The following is a 17,335-nucleotide window of genomic DNA, read 5'->3' as shown; positions in this document are numbered from 1 at the left end:
TTTACCTTGACACTCTGTAATGGAATTGCCTGTGGAAACCGGATGGACCATTGTGGTGACTGGTTTCCATCAATTATAACCCATTTAAAAGATTCTCCAAATGCGGGAATTGGCATCAAAGGATGCTGGATTGTTTTATCACTGCCTGTGGCTTTCCTACTATCTGACACATATGACAGGTAAGGCAAAATTCAAACACACCTTCATGTAATTCCCAGGTCAATAACAATGCTTCTATACCTTAGCCTGAGCCTTCTTCACTCTCAGATAACCTCTTACAGGTAATTCATGTGCTACCACAATACTTCCTGTCTGCATTCTAGTGGCAACACAATCTGGTGAACATCCGCCCCATTTCTTATCTGAACTAACCTGCCAAGATTTCCATTTCCACATTAAGATTTTATCCTTTTCTTTGTTCTTTGTAATAGCATTCTGAAATACACTGATTCCTTTTCTGTGTAGGCTTTATAATATAAATCTTCTGCCATTTCATCTTTCTGTTGTAACTCCATTAATCTTTCAAAACTAAGCACTTCTGCGTGATCTTCCTCCAACTGTTGAAGTTTTTCCTTTACCATTTCATCAAACAAAGTGTCAACTAACTGGATCTCAACTCCTTCATCCTCCTCTTTTGTTCTCCCTTTCTGTTTTAACTTATGGTTGTGGGATCTTGTTACCACACAGTCTGGAAGATTTCCTGGATATTTTTCTTTCAGCTGCTCAGTTCTCTGGTTTTCTTTTGGCTTTTCTACTGCAATGGGCATCACTCCCACCAGGAATCATTCAGGAACATCCTTTCCAAGAATAAACTGTATTCCTGGAATAGCCAAGTCTTCTATCACTCCCACTATCACTTCCTCAGTCTTTATTGGACTTTCTAGACCTATTTTGCACAGGGAAACTACTCCTTTTTCCATTTATTCCACAGATTACCATTCTGTCAGGCAATATTTGAGAAGCGGTGCAAATATTTTCATCTCTTACTATTAGAGACAGACTAGCTCCAGTATCTCTCAATATTTTAACTTCTTTACCTTCTCCCTCTGTTCTATCTGAACAAATCTTAGCCACACAGATGAAACCTTTGAAAATATCAGGTGCTATCTTACCATCCAGCCCCTACCTAGGCTGTGCACTCTCTTTCAACTCCTCAACTTCTCTCAGAATTTCCTTCACTGCCTTAACTAATCCCATTGGTTGAGCCTCTTTTACCACATCCTTTTTCCCAGTGTATTTCTTACGCCACCAGCCCTGTGACTTCATGGGTCCTACTTTGATTCTAAGTGCTGGGTGGACTTGAAACTGGGAGTGTTTCAGATCTGAATTTTAGCCCCGTTCTCAGGCACTCCCATACGCACTCTGTCTGAAAAAATGTCACCAATTTTGAATCACACTGCAGAAGCCTATGAGCAGGGCTTAGCGTGCTCAAAATCCTGCAGCTCCGATCAGTGCCTCCAACTGCACATACGCAGAATAAAAATGATAGAAAGCAACTCCCCTGCCACATCGCTCCCAGGCCAGATAATGCTGGCCCCTGTCTCCCACAGACATTGCCCCATCCCCACAACATTGCTTAATCCCCCCTACCCCTCCGCCACGCAGACTGATCACAGGCCCCCCCCTTCCCCCCATCACAGGCAGAATGGCAGCAGACCCTGCCGTTCCCCTTCACATCTCAGGCAGAGTGGCAGCGAACCCACCTTCCGCTGCCCCCCATCCCTACCCATTAATCTCAACCAGAGAGCTGTTGGACGCTTGGCAATTACCTCCTCACTAGCTAGAGCACCCGAATTGGACTTTTGTAGAGCATGTCTGTTTCGCACCGAATCTGGATGGGCGAATGTGGTGGTAAAAGGGGAAATGCCGGTAAGGTTGGACATGCAGCCCATTAAGTCAATTTAAATGTATGCAAATACATTTAAATTGCTGTCGTACCCATTTAGGGTGCTGTCCCATTCGCAGCCATTTTCGTGCCTTGGTAAAGGGAGAACTGGTGTGGAGGCAGGCCCAGATCGCACCACTCAACTAATGCCTGACTTTACCACGTTTTCAAGCCTGAAAATGGGCTTAATTTGATAAAAATGGCCCCTATGTGTTTCACCTTAGTACAGTGAAAACATCTGAAGTCTTTTACCTCTTTTCTACTCTCTTAGGTTTCTTTCTTTACATGTGATAAACTGTCCCCAGTGTGATCTACTTTTTGTTTTTCATTGAAGGACCTCCCTCTTTCCCAATTTCTATCCCTCATGGAACTGTTGTTGAAAGCTAGATTTCAATTCATGCACTAATGTGTATTCATCTGCCATCATTGCAGTTTTCGCTGTTTTAACTTTCTGTTCCTCAACACGAGTTCTTATCACTTCTGGAACTGAGTTTTTAAACTTCTCTAGCAGAATAATATGTCTAACTTTTCTATCTTTAATGCTTTTACCTATCTATCAAAATTGTTCTATTTAATTCTTTCAAACTCGATATAAGAATGACCTAGTTCCATTCTTACATTTCTGAACCATTGTTTATGTGTTCCTGGTGCCAATTCATAGGCACTTCTTCATATTTTCCTGACACCTCCTCTGACAGAGCTGCAAACAACTTGGTCTGAATTAGCATTACCCACACCTCCTCTGGCCAGTTCATCTGTGGAGCCAATTTCTCAAAGGAAATGAGAAAGGCTTTTTCATGAAGTTTTGGTAACGTTTGGACACATTTGTATATATATATGGCTACAATGAACTTGCTCACCATCACTTCTATCTTGTACTTTTACTTCTATCATTTGAAGTCTTTTTGCTTAAAATTCTAGCTTCATCTTTTCTAACTCAATCTTTCCTTTCTCTTGCTTCCCTCTCTCTTTCCTTGTCTTTTTCCTTTTGTCTTTCTTCTAACTCCAGCCTTTTAACTCCACTCTCTGACTCCAATTGTCTCATTTGCAATTTATTTTTTCTAATTCCACTGCACTTGACTGTTTCTCTGATATATGTAAATGCTTGGCTATCTCGGTTACAATTTCAGCTTTCCTGTTATCCCTGGTTAAACCCAATTTTAGCCAGTTTGCTAATGCAACAACTGTCACCTTTTTCTGTCTTTCTAACTTCCTTGACAAATTTGGGAAGCATCTTTGATCTCAGAATCTCTTTAGCAATGCTAAGAGCCATTTCCCCACTTTTGATTTAACCGACCACAAGCCACCGAAATTAAACAGAATTTCCATTTCTCACTTAAGGTTTATTTAAAGATCTAGGACTGTTCAAGTCCCAGGCTCAAGCCCCAATCTGTATCAAGCAGAAGTGGATCCCACCTTTGAGAAACATCTAACCACTCAAAAACTGTAAAAGTGAGTGTGAAGTGGCACAATCTGCTCTTCAGTAAATTTTCGTGGTTACATTGTTTGCTGGAGCAGACGAGTGAAGGAGCAGAGAGACAGATGAGAAATTACCTGTTAAAAACCTGTTTAAATAAGTTTAAAGCACTTTGTAGTAAGAACTTACCTTGTAGAACTGTTTAAATCATTTAAAAGCATTTTTGCGGGCTTTTTGTATCTACCGCTTTAAGAATTCGAAGGGAGTGGTTTAGCAGGGAGTTGTGGGGGAGCAGGCTTTAAAACAGCGCCAGGTTTAAAAGGAGGCCTGGTGTAGACAGCGGGCAGCGTCGGAGCGGACAGTGGAGTGAGAGGGAAGCAGAGTGAGATACTAGGGCTTAAGATCAAAAGGGCTGGGGAGAAAAAGGGCCAGGTAAGCTCGTGTGGAAATTTTCGATATTACTACAGTGAATAATGGAGGGGCATGTGATGTGTTGTTTCTGTATGATGTGGGAACTGGTGGACCCCAGGGTCCTTCCCAGTGACCATGTCTGCAGTAAGTGCAGGTTGCTGGAGGAGCTCCAGCTCAAGGTAGATGAGCTGGCCTCTGAGCTACAGACACTGAGGCTCATCAGGGGGAGAGAGGGCGCCATTGTCAATGGGGTGCAAGTGACATCCACCCCCCCGGCCTGGCTAACTCTAAGGGTCAGGAACAAGAGGGGGCTGCTGAGAGGAGGAAGGGGGGTGGGGAGCGGAGGCCTCAGCCTCTCAATCTGCATAACAGGTTTGAGGTTCTTGCTTCCAATGTGGACGAGGACGAGGGAGGTGAGGTCGGTGAGCAAACTGCACACGGTACAGTGCTGCAGCAGGACATAGGCAAGGAGAAGGTGAAAAGGAACGTAGTAGTAATTGGGGATAGTGGGGTTAAGGGTATTGACACTGTCCTTTGTCACAATGACAAAGTGCACAGAAGGGTGTGTTGTCTGCCTGGTGCTCGGGTCCAGGATGTCGCATCTGGGCTGCAGAGGAACCTGGAGTGGGAAGGTGAGAATCCGGTCGTTGTTGTACATGTGGGTGCCAACGACGTAGACAAAATGCAAACTGAGGATCTGGGGAGGGAGTATGATAAGCTGGGAATGGAATTAAAAAGTAGAACCGACAAGGTGGTTATCTCTGGGCTACTGCTGGAACCAAGTAGGGTTGATAGGATTAAGGAAGTGAATGGGTGGCTCAGGGATTGGTGTGGGAGGAATGGGTTTGAATTTATGGGGCATTGGCATCAGTATTGGTGGGACCTGTTCGGGTGGGATGGGGTTGGTCTGAACCGTGCTGGGACCAGAGTCCTGGCAAATCGTGTAAAGAGGACTGTAGACAGGGCTTTAAACTAATGGGGGGGGGGGGGGGGGGGTGGGGAGGGTGCGAGGGTAGGTGACATTACGAGGCCTAAAGTTAAGGAGATGGTACAGGTAAGGGAAGAGGCCGAGGATGTCCTAATAATAAAGGGAGTAGGGGGCGTGAGTATGGTTGGTGGCGTGTTTATAAATATATAAGAAGGAAGAGACTGGCTAGGGCGAACGTTGGACACTTCGAGGATGAGAAGGGTGACTTAGTGGTAGGGGATGGGGAAATGGCTAAGGTATTGAATAACTTTTTTGTTTCTGTCTTCACGGAGGAGGACGTGAATAATTTGCCGGGTGTTAGTGATGGAAAGGTGGTAGGACTGGAGGGTCTCAATGACATTATTGTTACTAGAGAGGCGGTGCTCGACAGACTGGAGGGGCTGATTGTGGACAAGTCCCCAGGACCGGATGGAATGCATCCAAGGGTCCTGAAAGAAATGGCGGAGGCGATAGTGGATGCCTTGGTGGTTATTTTCCAAACGTCGCTGGATTCCGAGGAAGTGCCGCAAGATTGGAAAACGGCTAATGTTACGCCGTTGTTTAAGAAGGGTGCCAGGCAAAAGGCAGGGAATTATAGGCCGGTTAGTTTAACGTCTGTTGTAGGTAAAATGTTAGAATCCGTCATCAAGGAGGAAATAGCAAGACATCTTGAGGGGAATTGCTTGATAGAGCAGACGCAGCACGGTTTCATTAAGGGGAAGTCGTGTCTGACAAAATTATTGGAGTTCTATGAGGATGTGTCTAGGGCGGTGGATAGAGGAGAGCCGGTGGATGTGGTCTTTCTTGATTTTCAGAAGGCGTTTGACAAGGTACCTCACAGGAGGTTATTGCAGAAGGTCAGGGGACGTGGAGTTGGGGGTAGGGTGTTAGCGTGGATAGAGGATTGGTTGTCAAATAGGAGGCAGAGAGTGGGGGTCAATGGGTGCTATTCGGATTGGCGGTTGGTGACTAGTGGAGTGCCCCAGGGGTCGGTGCTGGGGCCTCAGCTATTTACCATTTATATAGATGATCTGGAGGAGGGAACCGAGTGTATGGTGTCGAAATTTGCTGATGACACCAAGATTGGTGGAACGGCAAATTGCGCGGAGGGTGTGGAGAGTCTGCAGAAGGATCTAGATAGGCTGGGCGAATGGGCCAGGAACTGGCAAATGGAATTTAATGTTGGCAAGTGTGAGGTGGTCCACTTTGGTAGGAATAATGGTAGGAAGGATTATCACTTACATGGCAAAAAACTGCAGTAGGCGACGGTGCAGAGGGACCTCGGGGTCCTTGTGCATGAGTCGCAAAAACCCAGCCTGCAGGTGCAGCAGGTGGTCAGGAAGGCGAATGGGATGCTGGCCTTCATAGCGAGGGGGATTGAATATAAAAGTAGGGAGGTCTTGCTGCGGCTGTATAGGGCACTGGTGAGGTCACAGCTGGAGTACTGTGTGCAGTTTTGGGTGCCGTACTTACGCAAGGATATTTTGGCCTTGGAGGGAGTGCAGAGGATGTTTACTAGGCTGATGCCGGAGTTGAAGGGGTTGAGCTATGAGGAGAGGCTGAATAAACTAGGCTTGTACTCGTTAGAGTTTAGAAAAATGAGGGGAGATCTCATTGAGACATATAAGATGATGAATGGGATGGATAGGATAGAGGTGGAGAGACTCTTCCCACTCAGAAAGGGCAGTAGGACTAGGGGGCACAGCCTCAAGATAAAGGGGGGGCGGTTTAGATCGGAGTTGAGGAGGAACTTCTTCACTCAAAGAGTGGTGAATCTCTGGAATTCTCTGCCCGTTGAAGTGGTGGAGGCTACCTCGGTAAATATTTTTAAGATGCGGGTTGATGGGTTTTTGATAAGAGAGGGGACTAAGGGTTATGGGGAGAGGGCAGGAATGTGGAACTGAGCCACGACAGATCAGCCGTGATCTTATTGAATGGCGGGGCAGGCTCGAAGGCCTACTCCTGCTCCTATTTCTTATGTTCTTATGTAAATCAAAATAACTCCTTGACACACTCTCTAAAATCAACACGTAACAATTTATTTTTCTAATTAATAGTAAACAAGTTAACTAAACTATTAACAAACTGAATAAAACAAGATTCCAATGGAATGTTGTTGAGATAAGTACATTCTCCACTTATTAACATAAAAATAGAAATTTAGTCACTGTCTAAATTACAACAATGTTTTGTGCCTTCCAGAATATTCTGAATCTTCTCTGTTGAATTTCCTGTCTAGAACTTCTGTTTTCTTTGATACTTTCACTATCAAGATAAGGCTTTGAGTTAATAGCTGTGAGCTGTGGCAGGTGGCAGTTGCTGTCCTCCTCTGTCGCAGTGCCCCTTCCTTTTATACCTGTGATGACATATCAATATCCCGCACGATATGATTGGTCCTAGGTTGCCAAAACCATCAAATTTAAATTTAATATGTTCTTGGTATCGAAGTGCCTGATTCAAATTTGATTGGCTGAATTCAAATAAGTCAAATGACTGGAAGTCTGTTGCTTTGGTAACCTTGCTGCTTGGCCTTTGGATACAAATGTTTCATGTTTGTGTTCTCTACGTCCTTGCAGTTTCTTTTTTCTCCCCCAGAACGAAAACAGATAACAGATAGTTTTAGGCACAAGAATACACTTTCATTCCATCTCACCCTCACCCTCATTTCCCTCAGACTGTCTCTCCACTCTCACTATTTGTTACCTTCAATCTCTCTCCACTGTCACTCTCACTGCTTTTCCACACAAATCTCTCTCTATCCACACTACGCTGACACTGATTTCCCTCAACCTCTCCACCCACGATCTCTCTCTCAGCTGTTTAGAACATAGAACATTACAGCGCAGTACAGGCCTTCGGCCCTCTATGTTACACCAACCAGTGGAACCAATCTAATGACCCTCTAACCTAAACTATTCCAATGTTATCCACGTGCCTATCCAATGACCATTTGAACGCCCTTAAAGTTGGCGAGTCCACAACTGCTGCAGGCAGGGCATTCCACTCCCTTACTACCCTCTGAGTAAAGAACCTACCTCTGACATCCATCCTATAGTTATCACCCCTCAGTTTAAAGCTATGTCCCCTCATGCTAGCCATCACCATCCAAGGAAAAAGGCTCTCACTGTCCACCCTATCTAATCTTCTGATCATCTTGTATGCCTCAATTAGGTCACCTCTTAACCTTCTTCTCTCTAACGGAAACAACCTCAAGTCCCTCAGCCTTTCCTCATAAGACCTTCCCACCATACCAGGCAACATCCTGGTAACCTCCTCTGCACCCTTTCCAGTGCCTCCACATCTTTCTTGTAATGCGGCGACCAGAACTGTATGCAATACTCCAAGTGCGGCCGCACCAGAGTTTTGTACAGTTGCAACATGATCTCATGGCTCCGAAATTCAATCCCTCTACCAATAAAAGCTAACACACCATACGCCTTCTTAACAACCTTATCAACCTGGGTGCCAACTTTCAGGGATCTATGCACATGTGCACCGAGATCGCTCTGCTTGTCGACACTACCAAGAGTCCTTCCATTAGCCCTATATTCCGTCATCCTGTTACTCTTACCAAAGTGAATCACCTCACACGTTTCCACATTAAACGCCATCTGCCACCTCTCGGCCCAGCTCTGCAGCTTATCTATGTCCCTCTGCAAACTGTAACATCCATCCTCACTGTCTACAACTCCTCCGACTTTAGTGTCGTCAGCAAATTTACTAACCCATCCTTCTACACCCTCGTCTAGGTCATTTATAAAAATGACAATCAGCAGTGGCCCCAAAACAGATCCCTGCAGTACACCACTTGTAACTGAACTCCAGGTTGAAAATTTCCTACCAACCACCACCCTCTGTCTTCTATCAGCCAGCCAATTCCTGATCCAAACTGCTACATCACCCTCAATCCCATGCATCCGTATTTTCTGCAGTAGCCTACCATGTGGAACCTTATCAAACGCTTTGCTAAAATCCATATACACCACGTCAACTGCCTTACCCTTATCCACCTCCTAGGTCACTTTTTCAAAGAACTCAATAAGGTTTGTGAGGCACGACCTACCCTTCACAAAACCGTGTTGACTATCCTTAATCAAATTATTTCTCTCTAGATGATTATAAATCCTATCTCATATAATTCTTTCCAAAACTTTGCCCACAACAGAAGTAAGGCTCACTGGTCTATAATTCCCAGGATGGTCTCTACTCCCCTTTTTGAACAAGGGGACAACATTTGCTATCCTCCAGTCTTCCGGCACTATACCTGTAGCCAATGATGACATGAAGATCAAAGTCAAAGGCTCTGCAATCTCTTCCCTAGCCTCCCAGAGAATCCTAGGATAAATCCCATCCGGCCCAGGGGACTTATCTATTTTCATACTCTCAAGAATTGCTAACACCTCCTCCTCATTGAACCTCAGTCCCGTTTAGTCTAAAAGTTTGTATCTCAGTATTCTCCTCGACTACATTGACTTTTTCCTGCTTGAATACTGATGAAAAATATTAATTTAGTGCCTCTCCTATCTCTTCAGGCTCCACCCACAACTTCCCACTGCTGTCCCTGACTGGCCTTAATCTTGCCCTAATCCTTTTATTCTTGACATATGTATAGAAAGCTTTAGGGTTCTCCTTGATCCTACCTGCCAAAGTCTTCTCATGTCCTCTTCTAGCTCTTCTTAACTCTCTCTTTAGCTCCTTCCTGGCTAATTTGTAACTCTCCAGTGCCCTAACCGAGCCTTCACGTCTCATCTTTACATAAGCCTCCTTCTTCCTCTTCACCAGAGATTCAACTTCCTTAGTACACCACGGTTCCCTCGCTCGACCACTTCCTCCCTGCCTTACAGGTACATATTTATCAAGGACTCACAGTAGCTGCTCCTTGAACAAGCTCCACATTTCAGTTGGTCCCAGCCCCTGCAGTTTCCTACTCCAACCTATGTATCTTAAATCTCGCCTAATCACCTCATAATTACCTTTCCCCCAGCTATAACTTCTGCCCTTCGGTATATACCTATCCCTTTCCATCACTAAGGCAAATGTAACCGAATTGTGGTCACTATCACCAAAGTGCTCACCTACCTCCAAGTCTAACACCTGGTCTGGTTCATTACCCAGTTCCAAATCCAATGTGGCCTCACGCCTTTTTGGCCTATCTACATATTATGTCAGGAAACCTTCCTGCACACATTGGACAAAAACTGACCCCTCTAATGTGCTTGAACTATAGCTTTTCCAATCAATATTTGTAAAGTTAAAGTTTACTCTCACCATTTTCCCCTCAATCTCTCACTCTGCTGTCACTCTTGCTGTTTTTACCCTCATCTCTATTTCCACTCTCACTCTTCCTGTTTTTTCCTCATTCTCCCTCTCTCCACTCACTGACAGTAAACACTGTTTTTCCCCTCAATTTCTCTCTCCATCCTCACCCTTGTTGTTTCTGCCCCCAATCTCTTTCTTCACTCTACATTTACACTATTTCCCCTCAATCTTTCTCTCCACTCACTCTCTCCATTTTTCCCCTCAGTCTCTTCCTTTGTGCTAACTCGCGCTGTTTTTCTACTCAGCCCCTCTTTCCACTCTATGCTCACAACGTTTCCCTTATTCTCTCTTTCTGCTCTCATTTTCACGCTCCTTTCCCTCCGTCACTTTCTCTGCACTCTCACTCTTGCAATTTTCTCTCAGTCTCCCCACTTTCAATCTCACAGTTGGCAGCGCGGTGGCACGATAGCTGCCTCACAGTTCCAGGGACCTGGGTTCAATTCCCAGCTTGGGTCACTGTCGGTGTGGAGTTTGCACGTTCTCCCTATGGGCTTCCTCCGGCTGCCCCAGTTTCCTCCCACAGTCCAAAGATGTGCGGGTTTGATGCATTGGCCATGCTAAATTGCCCTTACTGTCCCAGGATGCATAGATTAGAGGGATTAGCGGGATAAATATGTGGAGTTTAGGGGATATGGCCTGGGTGGGATTGTTGTAGGTGCAGACTCAATAAGTCAAATGGCCTCCATCTGCACTGTAGGTATTCTATATTTGTATTGTTTCTCATCTCTCACTCCACACTCTCATTTTCTGCACAATCCATCTCTCCACTCTCACGCTATTTCCCTCTGTCTGCCTCTCTCTCTCTCCATTTTCACTCTCACTGTTTCCTCTCAGACTTCCTCTCCAGTCCCACTCCATGTTCCCCCTCAGTCTCTCGCTCTCTGCTCTCACTCTCACGTTATTTCCCTTAGTCTCTTTCTCAGTCTCACTGTCCACTCTTGCTTGCACAATCTCCTTTCCTCAGGTTCTCTTTCCACTCACACTCCACGCGTTTCCACTCAGTCTCTCTTTCCACACATACGACCACATATGTTTCCTCAGTCTTCATCTTCGCTCTCACTCTAGTTTCCCCCTTGAAGTGACAGTGAGAATGGAGGGAAAAACTATTTCCCATCAGTGTCACACTCTTTCTCTCACACTTTCTTCCTCCACACTCACTCTCAGTTGGTTTCTGCTGAGTCTTCTCTCCACTCTAGAGGGTCATTGTTTTTTAACTGGTCGGTGCAACATCGTGGGCCGAAGGGCCTGTTCTGCGCTGTAATGTTCTATGTTCTATGTCACTCTTTCCCACAATCTCTCTCTTCACTGCTACTCTCACACTATTTCCTGCAGTCTCTCTCTCTCACTCTTGCACCCTTTCCCCAGTCTCTTTCTCTCTCTCTCTCACACTCTTTCCTTCTTTCACTCTATCTGCACTTGCTTTTGCACTCTTTTCCACAGTCTCTCTCCCTCGCTCTCTTTGCTCTCACTCTTGCACTCTTTCCACAATCTTGCCTTCCACTTTCATTCTCTCTTGGTTTCCACTCAGTCTCTTTCTCTCTCACTCCACCCTCTGTCTCTCTTTCTCTGTCTGTCTCTCTCTCTCTGCTCTCAATGTCATATTCATTCCCTCAAACTACCTCTCCACACTCCCTCTCATAAGTTTTCCATGAGCTCACAGGATCACAAAGTGCTGAAAAGGCCCTTCGGCCTCTTGAGTCTCCACCAACACATGAGAACCATGTAACCTACTAACCTATCTACTAATTTAGTTTAGCAGCACTTGGTCCATAGCTTTGAATGCTATGATATTCCATACTTACCTAGGTACTTTTTAAAGGATGTGAGGCAACTCGCCACCATCACCATCCCAGGCTGTAAGTTCCAGACCACCACCACCCTCTGGATCAGAAAGTTTTTCCTCACATCCCCCCAAACCTCCTGCCGCTCACCTTGAACTTGTGCCCCTCGTGACTGACCCTTCAACTACAGGACAGCTGCTCCCTATCCACCTTGTCCATGCCCCTCATAATCTTGATCAGGTCGTCCCTCAGTCTTCTCTGTTCCAGAGAAAACAACCCAAGCCTATCCAATCTCTCTATAACTTAAATATTCCATCCCAAGCAGCATCATGGTGAATCACATCTACACCCCCTCCAGCGCTTCATATCCTTCCTATAATATGGTGACTAGAAGTGCACGCAGTACTCTAGCTGTGGCCTTATCAAAGTTCTTTACAACTCCCACATGACTTCCCTACTCTTGTAATTATGCCTTGATTGATAAAGGCAAGTGTGTTTTTCACCACCCTACTAACATGCCCTTCTGCCTCTGAGATGTATGGAGAAACATGCCAGGGTTTCTTTGTTCCTCAGAACTTCCAAGTGTCATGCCATTCATTGAACACTTCCTTGTCAAATTATTCCTTCCAAAGTGTATCACTTCAGCTTTACAACGCTACATTCCCTCTACAACGTATCTGTGCATTTGACCATCCCATCTGTATCTTCTTGTAGCCCAAGACATCTAACTTCACTGTTAACCACCCAACCAATCTTTGTCATCTGCAAATTTACTAATCCTAACCCCCCACACATTTACATAAATAAAGAATAATAGGAGACTCAACACAGATCCCTGTAGTGCGCCACTGACATTGGCTTTCAGTCACTAAAGCAGCCTCATCACCTACAACTAAGTCAATTTTGAATCCACTTTGACAAATTACTCTGTATCCCATGTACGTTTGCCTTCTTTACAAGTCTCCCATGTGGGATCTTGTCAGAGGTTTTTGCCTCCCTCTCCACTCTCACATTTTTTCCTTCTGTCTCTCTGCTCTCACTCTCACTTCCCCTTTCTTTCAGATCTCACTTTCATCCCTTTCCCTCACTTTCTTTCTCCACTCTTAATCTCCCTCAGTTTCTCCTCAGTCTCTCTCTCTCTGCTCTCACTCTCACATTCACATTCCTTCCCTCAATTTCTCTCTCCACTCTTACTCTCACACTGTTTCCCTTATTCTCTCTCTCATCACACCCACTCTTACTCTCTTGTTGTCATTCCCTCTCTCCATTCTCAATTGGTTTCCCCTCAGTGTCTCTCTCTGTCTCCACTTTCACACTCATTCACTCAGTCACTCTCTCCACTCTCACTCCCATAACGTTTTGCTCATTCCCTCTCTCCATTCTCACTCTCAACTATTTCCCATAGTTTCTCTCTGCCCAGTGAAGCAATTGAGGCTACCTCATTGAAGGCAAGGATAGATAAGTTTTTGAACAGTAAAGGAATTAAGGGTTATGGTGATACTGGATGAGTCCGCAAAAAGATCAGCCATGAATAGCGAAGCAGGCTCAAGAGGCTAAATGGCCTACTCCTGCTCTTTGTTTTTATGTTATCTCCATGCTCACTCTTTCCCACACACACTCTCAGCTTTCACTCTCATCTGTTGCACTCTTACTCACACGCAATTTCTCTCATTCTCACTCTCCAGTCAAATTCTCACTCGGTTTCTGCTCAGTCTCTCTCTTGCTCTCTCTCTCTCTCCACTCTCAGTCATACTCTTCCTCCAGTCTAGCTCTGTCTCCACTCTGACTCTCAGATTGTTTCATAGAACATAGAACACTACAGCACAAACAGGCCCTTCGGCCCACGAGTTGCGCCGATCACATCAACACCTATCTATAACCCCCAATCCCATAAAACCCCATATACTCATCCAGAAGTCTTTTAAAAGACCCCAGCGGGTTCGCCTCCACCACCACTGACGGCAGCCGATTCCATTCACTCACCACCCTCTGAGTGAAAAACTTACCCCTAACATCACTTCTGTACTTTCCTCCCCGCACCTTAAACCTGTGTCCTCTCGTAGCGACCATTTCAACCCGGGGAAATAGCCTCTGAGAATCCACCCTATCTATTCCTCTCAACATTTTATAAACCTCTATCAGGTCGCCTCTCAACCCATGTCTCTCCAGGGAAAAGAGACCCAGTTCCCTCAACCTAACTTCATAAGGCATGCCTCCCAGTCCAGGCAACATCCTTGTAAATCTCCTCTGTACCCTTTCAATAGCTTCTACGTCTTTCCTATAGTGAGGCGACCAGAACTGCGCACAGTTCTGGTCGCCTCACTATAGGAAAGACGTTTCCTCTCCGTATCTCTTGCTCTTATTCTCACAATCCTTCCCTCAGTCTCCCTTTCCAGTCTTGCTCTCACATGATTTCAGTCTCTCTCTCCAACTTCATTCTCACTATACCCCCCCGTCTCTCCCTCTCCATTCCCTATCTCACATTTCCCCTTGGTCTCTGACTTCAATATCAGTCTCACACTGTTTCCCTCAGTGTATCTCTCCCTTTCTCCACACTCACTCACTCACAAACTTTATCCCTCAGTCTCTCCTTCCACTCTCACTCACCCTCCTTCCCCACATTTCTCTCTCCCATTGCCCTTTGTTGAACCGTGTTGATCTTGTTGTCCACATGGACAACAGCAAGGCTTCTGACAAGGTATCACATGGTAGGTTGTTACATAAGGTAAATTTCACAGGAACAAGGATGAGGTAGCTAAGTAGATACAAAATTGGCTTGATGACAGAAACCAATTTTGTACAAAGTAGAGGGCTATTTTTCAAACTGGAGATCTGTGACCAGTGGTGTGTCTCAAGGATCGGTGCTGAGGCCACTGTTATTTCTCATTTATATTAATGATTTGGATGAGAATATAGGGGGCATGGTTAGTAAGTTTGCAGATGATACCAAGATTGGTGGCATAGTGGACAGTGAAGAAGGTTATCTCGGATTGCAGTGGGATCTTGATCAGTGGGCTGATGAATGGCAGGTGGAGTTTAATTTAGATAAATGCAATGTGATGCATTTTGGTAGATTGAACCAGGGTAGGACTTACTCAGTTAATGGTAGGGCACTGGGGAAAGTTACAGAACAAAGAGATCTAGGGGTATGGGTTCATAGCTCTTTGAAAGTGGAGTCACAGGTGGACAGAGTGGTGAAGAAGGCATTCAGCATGTTTGGTTTCTTTGGTCAGAACACTGAATACAGGGGTTGGGACATCTTGTTGAAGTTGTACAAGACATTGGTAAGGCCACACTTGTACAGTTCTGGTCACCCTGTTTGTAGAAAGGATATTATTAAACAAGAGAGAGTGTAGAAGAGCCTATTAGGATGCTACCAGGATTTGATGATTTGAGTTATAAGGAGAGGCTGGATAGACTGGGAACTTTTTCTCTGGAGCGTAGGAGGCTGAGGGGCAATCTTATAGAGGTTTATAAAATAATGAGAGGCATTGATCAGCTAGATATCTTTTTCCAAAGGTAGGGGAGTCTAAAACAAGAGGCCACAGGTTTAAAGTGAGAGGGGAGTGATACAAAAGGGTCCAGAGGGGCACTTTTTTCACACAGAGGGTGATGAGTGTCTGGAACAAGCTGCCAGAGGTAATAGTAGAGGCGGGTAAAATTTTGTCTTTTACAAAGTGTTTAGACAGGTATGTGGGTAAGATGGGTATAGAGGGATATGGACCAAATGCGGGCAATTGGGACTAGCATTGGGGTTTTAAAAAAAGGGCAGCATGGACAAGTTGGGCTGAAGGGCCTGTTTCCATGTTGTAAACCTCTGTGACTCTATGTTCCAAGTTCACAAAAGGTACTATATAATTTCATTAGGCAAATACATATACTGTGAAGACAAAACTGAGCAGCAACATAAGCATTAAACACAATGTAGATGTTGAAGATCTGAAATCAAAACAATATTTTGAAAATACTCAGCGGATGTGACACTAATGATCCAGTCGGTGGTCATTCATCATAACACGTTAGTTCCAATTCTCTTCTCACACTTAGTGGTACACTATGGCTGACTTTTATTTGTTTCCATCGCCAATAATTCCTGGAACAGGTCGTTAGTCTGTTGCCAGGGGCTGATGGTGTGGCTGACCAGGCGTTGCTCCTGCTGTTAGTGCTAGCCATGGTCACAAATTATTCCTCAACTTGCTTACAGTTCCAGTGAGGCAAGATGTGATTGAGAGAGGGAGGAGATAGAAGGTCTAATCAAAGCATGACAACCTTACCTAAACGGTTTCCATTATAATTGTGGACATAGGAATTTATAGTGATGAAAGTTCAGCACTGAAATGTAACAAAAACAGAAAGAAGGTTGTTGCAGAATGCAAGTGTAACCTTAAGATAATGTATTGTAGATATTCTAAGCATCTCTATAAAGATCCTATGTTTTACTTCTGTAAAGATAAAATATTGTACTTCAAGTGTGGTAGTAATATAAATTAATTTGTCATTATTTTGATGTTTCACAGGTACTTGGGTCTACAAGTTGGGTATAACATCCTTGGTATACTGCTTTTATTGATTGCTGGTTGGAAAGCAAAGATGTTCAGTACACGTAGAGTTGCTGCACAGAACACAGAAACAGCATAAAGTTCCACTGAAGATTTAACAGGAACAGACGCAATCAAATCTCAATGATTAGTTTTTTTTGTATTTGCATAATTTACATAACAGTGCTTTAACTTGTACAATTGATTAATTCAGGGAGTTTGAATTGTTAAAATTAATAGACAAAGAGAATAACTATAACAGCGTGAAAAACCCTGATTAATAACTTACATTTATATAATATACCTAACACACTTAACCATTCCAAGGCACATCACAGGAGCTTTACCAAAAAATAATGACACCCAAAGCATGGTCACAGAAGTAGATTGTTAGGAGCATCTTAAAGGAAATGGAGAGAATTAAAAAGAGGTTTAAGAAATGAATTCCAGAGTCAACTGTGGCAGCTGAAAGCTCAATTGCCAGTGGTGGAGTGATAAAAATTGGGATGCTGAAAAGGCCAAAAATGGAGTACTAGAGAAATTTCAGTAAGTTCTAGGGCTGGAAACGGTTAAATGAATAGTGAGGAGGGGGCATGGGCAGGGCAGGGAGTCGGGGCTAGGTCATTGAAACCATGAATGAAAATGTAAAATTTTCAGACAAGAAGCATGTCAGCTAATGAGGAATGAAACTTGGTGCAAGTAAAAAACCCTAAAGAAACGAAATTATGGTTGCAAGTGCTGTGATAACAAATAGAGTCATAGAGGTTTACAGCGTGGAAACAGACTCTTCAGCCCAACTCGTCCATGTTGCCCTTTATTTTTTGTAAACCCAATTGTCCACATTTGGCCCATATCGCTCTATACCCATCTGACCCATGTAACTGTTTAAATGCTTTTTAAAAGACAAAATTGTACCGGCCTCTACTACTACGTCTGGCAGCTTGTTCCAGATGCTCACCACCCTCTGTGTGAAAAAATAGCCTTTCTGGATCCTTTTGTATCTCTCCCCTCTCACCT

At 44.4% G+C, this 17,335-nt stretch overlaps 1 protein-coding gene across 1 annotated transcript in view; it reads left to right on the top strand.

Annotated features, from left to right (window-relative positions):
* The window catches only part of LOC145341392 (solute carrier organic anion transporter family member 2A1-like), a 229,316-nt gene extending 212,873 nt beyond the window's left edge, over positions 1–16,443 (top strand). The window contains exon 13 of the mRNA XM_080186332.1: positions 16,298–16,443. Coding sequence (XP_080042458.1) covers positions 16,298–16,418 — 121 coding nt within the window. The 3' untranslated portion in view covers positions 16,419–16,443. The remainder of the gene's footprint in view (positions 1–16,297) is intronic.
* The last annotated feature ends 892 nt before the right edge of the window (positions 16,444–17,335 follow it).

This window comes from Carcharhinus amblyrhynchos, chromosome 3, assembly GCF_965287045.1.
Source record: "Carcharhinus amblyrhynchos chromosome 3, sCarAmb.v2.hapA, whole genome shotgun sequence".
Classification (NCBI taxonomy): domain Eukaryota; kingdom Metazoa; phylum Chordata; class Chondrichthyes; order Carcharhiniformes; family Carcharhinidae; genus Carcharhinus; species Carcharhinus amblyrhynchos.
This window is presented reverse-complemented; position numbering and strand designations above follow the sequence as displayed.